Source organism: Mustela nivalis (genome assembly GCF_964662115.1).
Source record: "Mustela nivalis genome assembly, chromosome: 12".
NCBI lineage: Eukaryota > Metazoa > Chordata > Mammalia > Carnivora > Mustelidae > Mustela > Mustela nivalis.
The window spans coordinates 51,364,030-51,381,206 of NC_139031.1; the positions used below are offsets into that span (position 1 = coordinate 51,364,030).

Here is a 17,177-nt window from a genome sequence, read left to right on the forward strand (position 1 = left end):
TTTTTTCTTTCTCGATAAGCCAACTCTTAATTTTAGTTTTTATGAACATAGCAGTGTATTCACAGGGTCCACGTTAGAAGAGCACGGAGGAGGCGGTGGGGCAGGAGGAGGCAGTGGGGCAGAAGCAGCTCGCTCTCTCTCCAGTTCTTCTGGGCGCCATTTCTGTAACTCTCAATTCTGTGCACAGGCCACTCCTTCTTCATTTACCAACTTGAGCCACTACATTAGGTTACCGGCTTTGTCAAAAAAAATAAACTAAATACTTGACTTTATTTTTCCACTTATATTTTCTCCCATCCTCCTCTCAATACCCAACTATTACTTTAGTTCTTCTGCTTTTTTTAATTTAAATACTCATACTTAATCCTTTTTGCTTCATCAGTTTTTAACTCTTGATTCCCTACTATGCCAAGAGGAGTATCAGCACTTTCATCTTCTTTCATTATAGGAGTTACGGATTTCATTTTTGTAAGTCACACCTTTATAAACAAGAACCACAATTCTCTTAGTTTCACCCATTTTCTGGGAGGAAAGAAAATCCCATGTACATCCCATGCGCACACCATCCAGCTTAGGACTATGTTCTCAATCACTTTTAATGGACTCCTCAGTTTTATTCCCCTCCTTCCCACTATAGAATTAACCACCTAATTTTTATTTAATATTCCTGTTTTTTTTTAATAACCTCTGTATGCACTGCTAAATACTAAAATCTTAAAGTTTATTTCTGAAGTTTATGTGAATAATTTTATACTCTGTATTAAGACATTCCAATTCATCTTTATTTTTGAGGCACATTTATATCTATTCATGAGGCTGTGGGAAATTCATTGATTCCTACTACTGTGTAAGCATTACCCTGCATAAATACTACATTTAATTTATTACCTTGTATAGATAACACAGTTACTGTTGTCTGCTTCTGATGGTCATTTAGGCCCCCCAGGTAACCAGTACTCATGCTCCCAAGCATCTCCCTGTCCCTGTAGTGTGAAACGTTGCATGCACCCCCGCAGCGGTGCAGGCTTCTATGCTTGCTGCTGCTTTCCACCCTCAATTTAGCTCCTCCATTTCGTTCCCTGCCTGCCCTTTAGGAGCTTCCTCTTCTTTTCTGGGGAGCTCAACAATGCATTTCAGGTTGCACAAATGTGCACGTGTTTTGGCAACTGCTTTAATGAAGGATTCTTTGAATCATCTAGAGTACCATGCTCCCCAAAGTCAACAGCCCTTCCAGTCAGCATTTTTTCCATTTCTTATACTAACTTATTCCTAAATATACACACCTAGTTATGTTAATTCAAGTGTGTCCTATGTCTTTGGCTTTGAGGAAACAAAAGCACATAATCTAAGTTTACCACAGAACGAGTTATAAAGGAGAGATTCACCATACTACTCCCTTTGATTCTGGAGGGTCAAAGGTTTTTGTCTGGTGGAGTGAGGTGCCTTGAGTACAAGGGTCTACCACACCCTCCCAGAACAAGCAGATACATGCCTCTGGATGAATCTGCTTCAGTAAGTATTAGGTGTATACGTGAGCACGTGCGTGCATGCGTGCACACACACAGACCCAGACACGCACACACACAAACAACTTCAAAATAAAGGTACCCCAGTCCTACTATATTCAGAACATCCCTTGACACTTTCTGTAGGTATCAAGATAAATATCTCTTGACTTTTAAATATTTAACTCTATACCGTTACATTACAGCATGAAAAAAAGGAGCATTCAATAAATATCTGTAGTAAATGTTTACATACAGCACATTGGTTACTCAAGTAAAAATGCCTCCCCTTCCACAATCTGTTCGGACCACCTGCAATTTAGACAGAATCTTTAAAAACCCCACAACTCTATTAGCATATTCTAACCCGCAATGCATACATTAACCAGTTTTCTACAGCCAAGTGCAGGAGGAGATCTGCTCCAGTACGGTGCTTTTTGAAAGGGCATAAAGCAGATAAAACTAAACTCAACCCAGAACATGGGACAGGGAGGTACAAGCTGTGTCCGCTTGAGTTTTCTACCAGTCTAAGGAGTCAGGCCTCTCTCTGGAGTAAAAACAGGATGGCAGCCTCCGTGAAGATCTCAGAAAGCTTCACCGCTCCTAAATCTAAACTTCACGGTCATTGCTCTTTTGGGCTCCTAGGTTAAGAATTCCTAAAGAAATGAAAGTGTTATTTTTCTAATAATCCTTTAATACATTTTTTTCAAGCCTCATGTGAACTACTCACCATTTTGGGTTGTATGCCCATTAAGTTCATTCTTATAGGCAACGACAATAAAGCAGTTCATTAGAAACTAGGGCTGGATGACTCCATAATATTCGTATCCCAAGTTAAAAGTTAAGTTATGGGCTTTCTTTGCTATGGTTAAAAGTAGCTAGGAAAGTATCACAGGGCCAACAATAATAGAGGATAAAATTCCTGATTAAAAAAATTTGGACAGCTAGCATTTTAATACTATTCTGCCACCATGTAATCCCCAATGTTACTCAACTACACATGATGATTTATCTGAAAAGAAGAGAAAATACATCATAGGAATATTATAAAAACCATATTTAAGCGATACATCTAAAGTTCTTGGCACATTTACATAGTAAGTACTTAAAAATAGTTGTTACTTTCACTATCATGATCACTTTGATAATGATGGTCAATTTGAGAGACATGATTTAAAATACTACTGGAGTGAACGGTTCATAACCCGGTTTCTAACAGTTAATTCTCAACTGCCTACCTAAGTGCCAAACTAAGGCAAAATATCTCAGTAAGTCAGTGTCTAATCCGACTTTCTACAAGGGCTATTGTAGCAAAAAACAACTGAGATCAGCATTACCTTATCAAGCACTGTGTACGGATTTTCTGCATTAAAACTGAGAGGAGCGTAGTGTCTGAATCTCTCTCTGAACTCGGCCTGCTTCCGCTGATGAGGGTAGAAAACACTGAAGGTGAATTACCAACAGCAGCTTCAGTCACCCTTGTAAAAACTCTCTCTAAAACAAAGAGAAAACGAACCTAACACCCCTAAAACTTGGTAGCTTGCTTACATCGAAGGAAGTACACTTTTTCCTTATGAGGGTGACTTCTGCATTTTGGAGAGGCGAGACAGCATGTCTAACAGTCACTGCAATCTTTTTGGTAGTTTCCCATCTTTCGGGTAATTCCTACGGAAACAAAGGTACAGATGGGAAAATACTTCAGCGACTGCATTAAATGAAGTCCACAGGATTTAATTATTCCCACCTCTATACATTAACCCATGACATCTCCACATTCCTCTGGAACAGAAGGACTTTATCCCCAGAAAGATGCAAGTGGCTAAAGGCTCCGGCCAGGCTGACCCACTGGCACCATGGGATTCATCTCTTCCAAGCACAAGCCAGATTTGTCCTCTGGCCTAAGATTTATGGCAGAATACAGGAAGTCTTTTCCAAATACACATCAATTTCCAAACTGTTTTGCTGTTAAGGGAATGAAATTCAGGGGCTCTAGAAAGGACTTCCCAGCTGTCTAACAAGTGGAAATGGGAGCCGGGTTTAGCAATTTAGCAAGTGAAGAAAGATGCTTTGAATCTGGTGGGGGCACAGAGGAAGGCATAAAGTTAATCTCCTGCCTTTTCCTCTAGCTTCCAAAGCTCTGTGTGTACTCTGTCTTGACAGACAGAGAATTCGAGCATTTAGGTCAGGTTCATTGCAAGTAACCAGGATTTCTGAAGTGAAGAGAAGCCAAGGGAAGGGAAGGTTAATTTCTACTTGATGTAGGACAAAAGCAGCAATAAATAGTTCAGGTAGCAACTCAGCTCTGCACTGCCTGACTACAATGCAAACAGGACAACAGCAAATTATTTTCTTTGAAGAGCCGTTGTGCATACATGCTGTTGAAAAGCATTCCTTGTGCCCAGACTAACAAAGCATTGTTTCTCTGGGTGATCTCCTAGGACACTGAAATTGTTCTGTCATACAAAACCACCCATAGTGAGGGGACTCTACTTGTGTAGCTCAAGTGCAAAAACAAAGGTTCTAAAGACTATTTTGTAAGCCTCAATAAATATTTGATGAATGATTGAGTAGCTGCCAATTAATGAAGAGTACGCCGTGCTAAGTGTCAACTGTATCCGTGTGGGGGAGGGGTACTGGAAAGATAAAACACGTTCTTCCACTTAAATTGTTTTGCAATTTGTCAGAGTCAATGAGAAGCACCCAAGAACTATTCTATGGGACAGAATGCTTGGAAGGCGACATTCCTGATGGAATTACCGAAACAGACCAGAGACCAAGAGACCTGGGCTTTAAACCTCCTTGTCCTTTATCTCCTTTTTCTACCCTTCTCATCCAAACTCCACACCCTCATCTCTGCACTCTCACTTGGCATTTCCAATTGAGCCCAGGAACCTAACCATCACCTGGACCTTGGGGAGTAACAGGTACAAAGGTCACATCCCTGGGTCAAGCCCCTTAATCCTGACTGACACAGTAAACGTGCTATTACCTGCTTCTTGTTTAGGGATTCCAAATAAGCTTCCACTTGATCCAAACAGATGTTCCTTGAAAACCACAGATCAGACAATCTCTGAAGTTAAATGATAGGATTCCCCCAAAGAGGTAGCACAGAACTTGTGGCTCAAAGACAAGACTGGGTTCTAGCAGGCAGAAACTAGGGCGAGATCCTTAAGATGCTGCAAGGGAAGATGACCAGTGCAGGCTGCGGGTAGAAGAGTGCTGGGAGGGCAACTAGTTGGGGCTCATAGGCTAAAGGCCATCGGTGAAGGCTTCCTAACAAGAAGGGACTTGATACAAATCTATACACTAAAGCTTAATCCTGCTCCCAGACTGTATCGTAGAGAGGGAGTGAGGACACAGCCACACGGAGGGGCTTCTTAGCACACAGAACCCAACACAGGCAAGTATTAGGGAAATGAAACTGCTAACTCCTAACGATTATGAAGAAGAAACAGTAACTATCACAAACTGCTTTAATAAAAATAAAATTGGGGCACTGTTAGCCTCCAACTGAAATGTGCATTGCCTTTGAGTCTTATTTTTTCTCTTGACTAGCCTGAATTACTGACGGAGGCACACACATAGCTAGAAGTGTGGCCCACTTTTGGAATATTAAAAACCCTAACGCTTTCAATAATTCATTAACCTCACGTAAGTAGCCAAACTCTTATAGTATAAATTCTAGTTGTAGTTAAAATCCCTGGTATCCATGACCTGTGTTCCTACTCGTTTCTCTATTTTAAGGTCCAAGACCTGGCTCAAAGAATATCCAGAGCTTTCTAAAAACAAATGTTTACATTGTGCCCTATACCATTTCATCTCTCACTCTTGTTATGTAGCTATGTATCCACAACTCAACTCTGTGTCTAAGTGGATTTCAGATCTAAGGACAGTTTCATAAAGAGAACTGAGTAATTCATCTGTATTAATTCTTTATAGTCCCCAGATTCAAAAGATTCCACCTGTAAATACACTGTTGCATTTCATCCTCACAAAACAAAACAGGAGTTACACAAGGCAGCAGCAGCTGTGAAAAGTTTGGCAATTTAGAATCACTCCAAGACCCTGCATTTCACTACTGTGTTATAGAAGAAATTGAAAACTGATACAAAAGTAAGAAAGCAAGCAAGCAAGCAAGCATGCAAGCAAGAAAGCAATAAAGAAAAAGAAACAAATGCCCAAATAAACACCTGCGAACCCTTGCTCACAGCAGCGTTATTCATGATCACGGAAAGATGGCAATCACCCAGATGTCCAAACGTCCACCAACCGATGAAAAGCTTAACAAGCTGTGGTTGATGCAAACACAATGAGCTGGTGTTCAAACACGAGATGAACGTGGCATTTACATGCCACAAGACCAATGAACCTCCAATATACTGGGCCAAGTGAAAGAAGCCAGACACAAAATACCCCAGACTGGATAATTCCATTTATGTGCAGTGTCCAGAGTAAGTAAATGCATAGATACAGGCAAAGATTGGGGGCAGCAAGGACCAGTGGCAGGGTAAGAGTGGGGAAGAATGTGGAAGGATGGCTAGTGGGTGTAGAGGTTCTTGTCAGAGCAATGAACATGTTTAGAGATCAGAGGTGGTGGTTACACAGTATTAAGTCTGTACTAAATGTCACACACTTTCAAAGGATTACTTTCATGGCACGTGAACTGTGAATTTCACCTCAACAAAGAAGTGGGAAGCTGGAGACCATACCCATTTTAGAAGCGAGGCGTCTGGAGAGAGAGTTTACGGAAGAGGAAGCATGCTCGGAGGCAAGCAGATGGGATGGCCTCACACTGTACTTGGGTTCCAGGTTCGAATCACTGAACTAGGATTTAATACAAGTTTTTCTTGTATTGAATGTGTCCACTGCTCACACTTGCCAAGTTAAATGTAAGCCCAGGCTGGAAGCTGATGGAGAATGGAAATATATGATCTATACATCTTCCACCCAGGTGTGCAGAGAGAAACCTATGAGATTTTGATTCATGGTTCCAGTTCAAACTAAAAAGACTTCACTGGTCACTGGGCACAGAGCAGCCACCAACTTTCTAGAGCATAGAAACAGGAGGATGACACAGAACTCCTATTTAGAAAACAGTGATTTCTCCGTCACTTGGGCTTTCTTTATTCTTCATTAAAATGTCCATGATATGTTTCTGAAGACTAGGACACTTCTCAATTGAGAAGCAGCTTTCAATGAAAAAGAACAGGGGCATGTTTCATGTCTGGGAGGAACAGCTGGGGAACTCCAAGGAGCAGCCCCAAGGCTGTTCGCTAAATACGTCCTAGCAAGAAGGCAATGGGCACAGCAGTTGAGATGGAATATCTTGGCATAAAACACACTTAGGTTCATCCAGGCTGAAATGACTTGTGTGACCTTGAAAAACGTATTATATCTCTTTAAGTTTCAGATTCTTAACCTGCAGAATGACAACAGTTGTCTCCAGTACAGGTTGTTCTAGGATGTTCTCAGAGAGGTCACATGAAGAACTTGGCCAAAGGAGGTACCTAATGTATGTTAATTTGGGTACTTAACCATGACACTTACTTCCAGCTGAATATAGACTTGCTCAGGCATCTTCTGGCCATAGTTCTCCAAGAGTATGATGGTTTGCTTTAGTGGTTCAAAGAGTTCATCCGTAGTTCTCTGTCGGCTTCTTACTGCCAGAAGATGCCCCATGATATCAACTAAACCATCGTGATCACCCTCACTTAAATCTCTCCGAAGTCCAGCATCTGTATCCTTTATAAATTCTTGGAGCTCATTCAGACTAGTACATACATATATAGATACACACAAACATATACGTACATGAACACACACAAACCCAAAGTAAACACATTAAAACCTTCAGAAGACTTCTGATAGTCAATAATGAATATAAGATTCTTTCTAAACATTACTCTATCTCTAAGAAAGTGGTAGTTTTAACGTTCTTAAAATTTATGTCTCAGCTTCAGAAAGCAGTCAGGTGTTAAGAGCTGTAATTCCAAATCCCAAAAGCAGAGAAGGTTACCTGTCTACGACAAATCTCAAAAGATGCTCCTGAAACATCCAGCTCCATTTCTTAATAATGTTCAGCAAGCTCACTTTGAAAGGCTTCATGTCCACCTTGAACCAACTATCAAACACTCTGAAGTCATCAAACTTGCTCATCTGAACATACAAGGCTTCGTAAATGTCAATCTATAATTAGAAAAAAAAAAAAGTCCTTGGACAGTTCAGTCAGACAGGAGAAACTACAGGGAACACTGAGGGTTCTCCTTGCCTGTTCTTTGAACTGTTCCAGACTCGGTGGTTGTTCAAGGACTTCTTCAAGTGCGTGAGTGTCCATTTCCTCAGATGACCCCCCCTGGCCATACAGGAGAAAATGCTTCATAAACTCAGCTCGGTCATCAACCCAGAGGTAAGCGTACGTGTCCAGGGTGTTTCTGAAGTCCAAGACTTTGCTGATGACATCTGCCACTCTCTTCATGATCTCCTGCCTGACCTCTACCAGGCCCAACATATTCTCCATGTCATTCTAAATGAAAGGAAAATCAAACATTCATTAGAACGCACCTCGCTTTGTCAATCACAAGCAAGGTAACATCACTGAAGGCCATCTGTCAAAGGGAGAGTACTTGGTGAACTCATAAACTGTGTTGTTGGTTTTTTCCCACTTCTCCTTTCCATGTGCTCCCCATTATCTCCAGTTATGTGTCAATCAAAGGTCACATGCTTTTTCGGGGACAATACCTGATAAGTTGCTATTTCCAGATGTGCAGCCACTCGCTCCATCTGGGCAGACATCCTACAACTGCTGCCCAGCATTTCTTCTACGAGATCGTAGAAGCCATCCCCTGCCTCTCTTTCTAGAGAAGGTTTGAAGAGAATCTCAGGGGGCATTAAGATCATCTGCACTTGAAAAAATGGCACAGCTTTCAGTTGTTTCTCCGTATTCATCAGAAAGAAGTCTAAGTCATGCATGATGGCTTGAAAAAAGCCTTCTACCACCATGTCATCGATGAACTCCACATAAATCTTCCAGGTATCCAGAGAAGGATTGGCTTTGAAGAGCTTCCTATTTTCCTAAAACATAAATAGTAACAGAGGGGTATCAACTATAGTGGTTACAAAAATGAGAGCTTTCCACTGAAATGTTTTGTTAAAGAAGAGACTGCATTTCTGTGCATGAGACAGGAACATTTAAATGCCAGGTCACAGAGCCTGAAGCTGAACAGTAACTATCTCAGCAGGATTTTGTAACACCTAGATCAACTATAACATACATTCAAAAGTCATCCTTTAAAGGAAAAATCATAATGAAAAATGCTGTCTTCAAGTATGTACTAGAGATAGAGGGTTTTTTGGGTTTTTTTTTAATGCATTCTCTATGTTCTGGATGTAGGCTCCAGCTCTTGCTCTATCTGAACTCTGTGTGGGCCTGGGCTTTGTCTTCCATGGCCTTATGTGTAAATGAGGTTTCCCAAAATGGTCTTTCAGAGAACACTGTTCTGGAATATCCAAAATCACATAGTCTGCAAAGTGCTATGTAGTCTAGGCCTTTCTGGGAGATTCACTGTGCTACTATTGAAAGCTTAACTTGGTTGAACCAAAACAAACAACCAAATGACAAACACTTTGGGCAAACCACCTATAAGCAGCCTATAGAATAGTAACTCAGCTTGAGAAAAACCAGCCTGGTGAAGGCAAAGCTCCCTTTGTGCTTCAACAATATTAAGTTCTTCTACCTTGACATCTCCCAAGAGTATGGGTAATGAATAGGTCGATAGGGCATGACAAGGTCAGACATGAATACTGTTTAGGACTGCTGGAGGCCGAGCATATGGTGTAGCAGGACTAGGGACACAGATTTGAAAAGGTCAGGTGGGCAGCAAGGGTAGATTCCAGAGATACCTTTTTAGTGGTAAAGGTTACGTAGTCCCTCCAGTCCGGGGGGCAGATGCCCAAGGCAGAAACGAGATCACAGAGCAAAGGAGACACTTGAATGAGGGCTGATGATAAGGTAGATGATACTCTGCCTTTTCTTTGATCATTTGCTACTATGGATGTATGATCCACGATTCAAAAGATATGTGTTACAGGCAAGAACCACAACTACAGAGGTGATAAAATGGGACCTAGATTGGAAAGTTCTTAGAGGCCCACACCCCTGGAGCATGTTGTACAGTAGATATCCTAGTCATCTGTACAGAACAGACCTGGATCCTTTGTAGTCACTAGAAAGGAGAAGTATAGATCTTACACCTAGGGGAAAAAAAATCCTTAAAGACCATTCGAATGAAAAGTTTATTCATTTGAAAGGTATAAAAATATGGGGCGCCTAGGTGGCTCAATGGGTTAGGCCGCTGCCTTCGGCTCAGGTCATGATCTCAGGGTCTTGGGATCGAGCCCCACATCGGGCTCTCTGCTCGGCAGGGAGCCTGCCTCTCCCTCTCTCTCTCTCTGCCTGCCGATCTGCCTGCCACTCTGCCTACTTGTGATCTCTATGTCAAATAAATAAATAAAATCTTAAAAAAAAAAAAAAGAAAGATATAAAAATAAAGACCTAAAACACACCAAGTGTCACACTGCTAGGAAGTTAGCACCCAAGCTAGGACTACAAATAGGACCTTTTGACCACCCCCCCGCCCAGGGTAGGGCTCTTCTAAACATATCACAGTATAGTACCTGTGACTGCCTCACTGTTTATACTTTTTTTTTTTTTAAGATTTTATTTATTTGACAGAGAGATCACATGTAGGCAGAGAGGCAGGCAGAGAGAGAGGAAGAAGCAGGCTTCCTGCTGAGCAGAGAGCCCGATGTGGGGTTTGATCCCAGGACCGTGGGACCATGACCTGAGCCGAAGGCAGAGGCTTTAACTCATGAGCTGCCCAGGCACCCTGTTTATACTTTTCCATCCCAAGATATCCAGTTTATATACTGCAGTGCCATTTATAGTGATTGTTTTATTTTCAACAATTTAATATAAAGAGGAAAAGGGAAGAAGAGCTTTGGGTCACTTAGGCATGGCTCAGGTCCCTTCCAAACCTAATCTTTCAGGGTTCCATTCTTCTCTCTTCATCTTAGACTCTGCCTGCAAACTATCCCTTGGAATCCCCTCAGCCACACAGGGTGCAGCCTTAAAAGACAGAAATGACCTACCCTCTGCAGTATTTCCACAGCTTTCCCCCAAATAACACTCCTCAGAGGAAGTCTGAGAGCCAGGCTCAAAATCATGGACTGATCCCAGGGACAGGAGGAAATCACAAAGATACAACTTCTAGAAACAATCATTCCAACCCTATTTTGAAGTTGACTTCTCTCAAGCTGGAACCTCTCCTCTGTTCTCATACTAAGAACAAGGACTCCAGAGGTGCTTAGTTTCTGGCTTGAGGAAAAAAGAATGGAGTCCATTTATTAGCAGAAAAACTCCAACCTTATTCTCTGAGGGGACCAAATTCTTAGAATAATCTTCAAGGCCTCCTTTTATGAAGCTCTACATCCAGCCTGTTAGGAGATTCTATTTGTTATACTCAACTTAAAATATATGCAGAATCCGACCATTCCTAATCACCTCCATCCTCACGACCCCAGTCCAGACACCAGGGATCTGTCACCTAGGTTACAGCCAGATGCCACACCTCTGTCACCTAGGTTACAGCCATGGTAACCCCCCCCCCGACCCCCACCTCCCCTGTGCTTGAGTTTCAACATGACAGCTGGACTCTCTTCCAAATCAAAGTTAGATCATGTTTACTCTCTTCTCTTCCAAGTCCTACAACGAGCTCCCCAAGGAGCCCGGAGTAAAAGCCAAAGTCTGTACAAAGGCCTGTGAGGACTTCCCTGAAGTGCCGGGCCACTCCACCCCTCCTCATGGCCCATGAGCGTCTGAGCATCTGACTTGAGCTCCTTGTCCCCTGCACCCCCCTACACCCCTGAGCAGGGGCCGCATTCGCCTTCGGGCTTCGCACCAAACACCCGGCACCTTCCTCCCTGATGCCCACTTCCTCTGTCTGGAACACTCCTTTCCCACCCGCCCGCTGTGTTGACTCTGTAACTTGGCTCTCATCTTACCTTCTCCTTTAGGCTCATCCTGATCATCCTGTTTAAACCCCCACCCCCCAACCCCGAGCCCAGCGTCAGAAACTCCTGCACCCTGCTCTCGTTTCCTCTTTGTTCCGCAGCACTCAACCAGTTCTACCACCTCTGCCTCACATCCACTGTTTCTGACATCTCTCTCCTCCCTAGGATGGGAGCACCACAGAAGCAAGGGTCCCTATTCTTTCCTCTCAAGTATCTCAAGAAGCTAAATTGGTACTGGGCCCATAAGAGGCTTGCTTGAAGTATTTCTTGAGGAAGTGAAGGATACTGGAACATTAAACTACATAATTGGTTATAGTCTATTTCAGCATAAAAACCATAAGTCTATTGCTCATTCTCTTACTGAAAGTTAGCCTAGAGAAAAGTGTCTTTACATTACACATGAAGAAATTCAGGCGTGGTTTCTGGAAGACACAAGACTAAAAACCCTGGTTTTTGACCTCCACCATGGGCAAACCCCTGACTATGGTGCTTTGTGATGGTGGGGTGGGTGGGTGGGTAGGGGTGGGTAGGGATGTGGGGGTATGGGAGGGTGGGGTAGGGGTCAGGGGTGTTGGTGCTCTGCCCAAAGGAGAGTGTCATGGTTGAGGACTGCATTGATCTACAGAAATAATTCATACAATAAACACACTCAGAAAGAAATACAAACTGTTCTTTTGTTCCCCATCCTTTTTCCCTTAGGAAGAATCAAAAATGAACTTCCCCACATCACCTTAATCGGAGCTGCCCCCCTGTGAGCACCACATTCCTGTCCTTGGCCCCCCTCCCTCCTGTTACTACAGATGAACTCTCCAAGTTCCTATCTACAGCCAACTTCCACATGTATATATGAAATCCCTTTCCTTCCAGGACTTTCCTCCAACAATTATTTCCCCTCTACTAGATCATTCCGGTCAACATACCATCACTCGGAAAGACCAACCGGCATTAAAAATAAAATCCTCCCCCTCCCCGACATGCCCCAGGCACCGCAGAGTTTTCAGTTTCCGCCAGCTCGGAGCTCCTCAGGACCTGAGTAGCTTTTGGATCCCATTGCTCCCCTTCTCGTCAGCCACTCCATTCTGGCTTCCACTGTACCAGGTTAGCTCTGTCACAGTCACCAACAGCGTCCGTGGTGCAATATCTGACTGCCAACCTTGGCCTTCATTTTCAGGTCCTGGATCAGGATGGGACAAAGTCAAATGCTTCCTCCTCCTTGGAATGTCTTCTTGGTTTGCTTTCCAGGACAGCATCTCTCTGAATTTTCCTTCTGTTTCACTGGCCTCCTTATCAGCATCCTGTGCTGGACCCTCCCATTCTCCCTGGCTTCAGAGAGGATTTCAAGGTCAGTCCTTGGATCTCTAATTAATCCCTACGTGAATTCATCAAGGTCCATGGCTTCACATATGACATACATACTCCTGACTCTCAAGTTTAGGTTCCTGACCTGGATTTCTATCCCAGACTCCAGCCTCGGCTGCAGTGCCAGCCTACCCGAAATCTTCCCTTGGGCGTGTATCTCTAACCAACACGGCCTCACCACCCAAAGCCTCTCTTTTCCATACAAAATCCACCTAGCACAGTTCTCCCCATATCAGTAAAGGCAAACTCCAATTTTCCAGTTGCTCAGACCAAAAAACTGGAACTCATCATTGGCCTCCCTCTCTCTCCTGATTCATCACAGCAAATCCTGTTTGCTCGACCAGAATATTTGCCTTCAGAATATATCCAGCATGACGCCGTCTATCCCCACCGTCTGACCCAAGCCATTATCACCTAAATTATTAAAACTATGTCTCTGGACCTCCTGCCACCTCCTTGCCCACCTCTGATTTATACTCCGTAGGGCTGGCCTTTGAGCAGAGAGTGTCTGGCTGCCACTTCACCTCATGGTAAAAACCCAAGTTCACAGAATGTCAATCCCACATATGTGTCCTCAGTCCCTTCCAAGCTTCCTCAAATACTACAATTCCCCTTGCAAATTCTGCTTCTGGAAGGTAGGCTCTCTAACAGATACCAACGGTATCTGTTATCTCTTTTATCTCTTTTATCTCTGTTATCTCTTTCCTCAAACTTCTGTACTTTTTGCTGCCTAGAGCATCCTTCTCCTGATATCCATGTGGTTCATTCTCTTTCCCTTCCAGTACTCTGCAGAAATGCTACCTTAGGACAGAAATGTTTCAAACCATCTCGTATAAAATACACCTGTACCAATGATTCCCTATCATACCTACTGTATTTTCCACTGTTTCTCCTATTCAGTGTATGTTATTTTCTCTACCTTTTCCAACTAGAATGTAAGATTCAAGAAATAAGGGACTTTTTGTTTGGTTCCATTTTCATTTTCTATCTTGTTTCCTTTGTTTTATTTTGTCTCCTCTACAATTGAGAACTCTGGAATAGTGCTTGTTGCTGTTTTAAAAACTCAAATATTTGTTAAAAGGAGAGTGATTCCTGTGCACCCTCAGGAGAAGGTTGGGAGGGTTGCAGGAGGGGATGCAGACAAGTCAGCTGGACTTACAGGCATTCCACAAACCCTGTGAGCTCTGAACAGCATGCAGGAGAGCACAGAGCTAGGACAAAGACAAGGATCCCATCTCTAGGATCTAATCTCTTCCCTCGGGAATGAAAACAAGAAGGGCTGCAGAAGTTAGAGGCAAGTCATGCAAATTCCTCCATTTTACAATGCTGAATAAAACCATACACAAAGCTCCCTCAGGCCCAATAAAAGAATCCTACATCATTAGCTTGGGTATGCCTGCTCTTTTCTCAACTAATTGAAAAGACCCTCTGTCAATTTCCAAACCTTAAAAGCCATTACCTCCACCAAGTTATGTATCCTGCAGCCATCTTCTTGAATTTGCTTGTATTTTTTAGCAAACAGATGGCCCTTGTCCTCCAAAGTCAAGGCAGCCTCCCTTCTGAGCTCCCTCCTGGGAAGGAGCGTACACTCGGCCCAAGCCTTCATGGTCTGCTGGATCACCTTCACGTTGCTCTGCGTGCGCTCCACTCTGCGCGCCAACTCCAACGTGGCTGCCTTCACACTCTCGATGTAGGCCCAGCAGTCACACTGCCAGGTCAGTGATGTCGCGGCGGCCTGCAGCTGCTCCTCCACGGCCCTCAGCTCATCCTCCACCAGAGGGTATTCCACTTCCAGGAGAGTCTGCTTCAGCGTGTTATATCCTTGCACAAGAAGTTCCAGATTCCCAATGTACTGAATGGAAGGAAATCCCAAAACAGAAAGTGCCAAACGCGTTAAAGTTATCTGTCTTAGAGGTACTGAAGCATTATAGGTCCACGTGTTCCTAATTATGAATCAAAATACTTCTTTTTCAAAAATGCCCTCATACCTACAAAGACTCACCTTCATTTTTTTTTTTTTAAAGATTTTATTTATTTATTTGACAGAGAGAGATCAATCCCAGGACCCTGAAACCATGACCTGAGTCGAAGGCAGAGGCTTTGCCCACTGAGCCACGCAGGAGCCCCAAACACTCACTTTTAAAATAGTGTTTCTCTTTTTGAAGATGGCAAATGCTGAATCTGGTATGTCGGATTTCTTCAACATCAAAAGGTATCTCACCTCTCTCAAAACAGCCATGAGCTATTAAAAGAAAATCAAGGATTATTTGTATTTTAAGAATGATACTCTCTTTTAACACATGTCAAACCCAAACACTTAAAATTTCAGTCAACGATTGCAATATTTCCAAATTGTCAAGGTGAAGAGACTGTTTCTTCATATGGCTTTTAAAAGGAGTCATCATACATTCTTAGAAGTATGAATAACAATGTTACTTACGGCTATGGCCTACCCTCAGAGAAAGAATTCAGGCAAAAGACAGAGACACATGCACACTGAGCTGTGAGATGGAAGGGTGTACATGGACCTCAATCCTTTCCCAGGACTGTTCTTTCTGTCACAATGTTTGTTTTGAAAAGATAAATTTGTTCCAATACAACTAATAGACTAGCAATGTGGGCATACCATAAATTTTGTCTGTACTAATCTGCACTTTCATTAGCAAGAAACACTAGGTAAATGCCATAAACTGTACCCAACTCCACTGAAAGGCTTAGAAATAAGCAAAACGCTCACATGCCAGCAGCCACCACGACCATAGTTCCCTCAAGTACAACGAGCCACATGCATTCACGTCGAGGGGTACAGCTTCCTGCCTGGTATCAGATAACCCTCCTCCTGGCACTTCACACTAACGCACAGTCATCACCTGTCCAACACCCACTTCCATGAGGAAACTTCCGGTCTGTGTCAGGGCAACGTGTCATATTTACTGCAGTGTTTATGTATTATTTAGCCATTTGAATGAAATGTGTAAAATGCTGTTTTTCCTAGGTTCCTATTTTCCTAATACACCGCTGACAGCTTTTAAGTACGAGAGCCCAAACCCTTGTTTTCCCCCTAAGTGCTGTACTTTTTATGGTGAATTCTTTCACAGCACAGTGAATTTTAGGAACGCATGTCCTGTTGTAGCAGAAGGGACTATATCTCTAAATCACAGGTTCTGAGGACAAGACTGTGTAACATGTTTAGAAGGTAAACCAGTTCACCTCCTTAGGCTGTCACACCACTGGTGAGCTGGTACCATACTTTTGGTGCTGTTAGAATTCCTTCAGGAACAATCACAGGAATTAGCCCCAAAACATCTTAGGAATTTAGTTTCCTTAAGTTGGTTCCATGAAATCAGAGGTGGGAGGAAACGAAGTTCTCTCGGTCATATATTCATAAACGTGGGCTAAGGTTTGTAAATATAATTAAATGATGCTATTCTTTGTACTATTTTAGGACAAATACATGAGAATTTGGGGGCAGATTATGACAAACAGATCCAGGAAGCTAACTTTCTCACTTCCTACCTAGACATACGTTCGAACTGACATGAGAGGGCAATTGCTAAAAAACAGCATATAATCTTCACTATCAAAAAATTAGCCAAATGTTTACTAATTTTTTTGTAATGGCAACTTACAAATAGATACTTTCATATGTTTGCTCTTTCCTGTAAAGCATATTCTTTGAGGTCAATAGAGAAGAAAGTTTATTTTGTGCTCCCTACCAAACTCTCAGAGCCGGAGACAGGTTAAAATATCCACATACCCGCATGGATATCATTTATCAGATACATGCACATATAGTACATTATCTATAAATACACACACAGGCACATATATAATTGCTATTAAAGCTCCTCCACTTTCATTATTACATAACATGTAATGACATTTTAAGAAAATAAACTTGTTCAGAGAATCTATGAAATTCCTCTGTTAGGTGGTTTATCATAGGATAAAAAAGGTATCTTCAATAAAGGTAATTTTCATTCTAGATATATTTAACTGTTCCTATTATTTGGGGGCATTTATATGTTGTTTTATGTTTTTCAGAAAACTGTTTTATAAAAATTACCAATCTAATGAACATGCTACAGTTTACTGCCCCTCTGAAGATTATTCTCATTCCATACATTTTGTGGACTCCCCAAATCTCACATGATAAAATTTTAATTAACAAAAACCACTGGTATATATGCTACAAATATAATTCAAGCCAGGAAACTCTTATAAAAGATTAATGATTACATTCAA

At 42.4% G+C, this 17,177-nt stretch overlaps 1 protein-coding gene across 1 annotated transcript in view; it reads right to left on the bottom strand.

The window, feature by feature from the left end:
* The window catches only part of DNAH11 (dynein axonemal heavy chain 11), a 319,948-nt gene that overhangs the window by 249,454 nt on the left and 53,317 nt on the right, over positions 1 to 17,177 (bottom strand). The window contains exons 13-20 of the mRNA XM_082693790.1: positions 15,070 to 15,174; positions 14,392 to 14,784; positions 8,244 to 8,576; positions 7,774 to 8,028; positions 7,522 to 7,691; positions 7,053 to 7,275; positions 3,054 to 3,170; positions 2,843 to 2,929 (exon numbers count right to left, since the gene is read on the bottom strand). Of these exons, the coding sequence (XP_082549916.1) occupies positions 2,843 to 2,929; positions 3,054 to 3,170; positions 7,053 to 7,275; positions 7,522 to 7,691; positions 7,774 to 8,028; positions 8,244 to 8,576; positions 14,392 to 14,784; positions 15,070 to 15,174 (1,683 nt within the window). The remainder of the gene's footprint in view (positions 1 to 2,842; positions 2,930 to 3,053; positions 3,171 to 7,052; positions 7,276 to 7,521; positions 7,692 to 7,773; positions 8,029 to 8,243; positions 8,577 to 14,391; positions 14,785 to 15,069; positions 15,175 to 17,177) is intronic.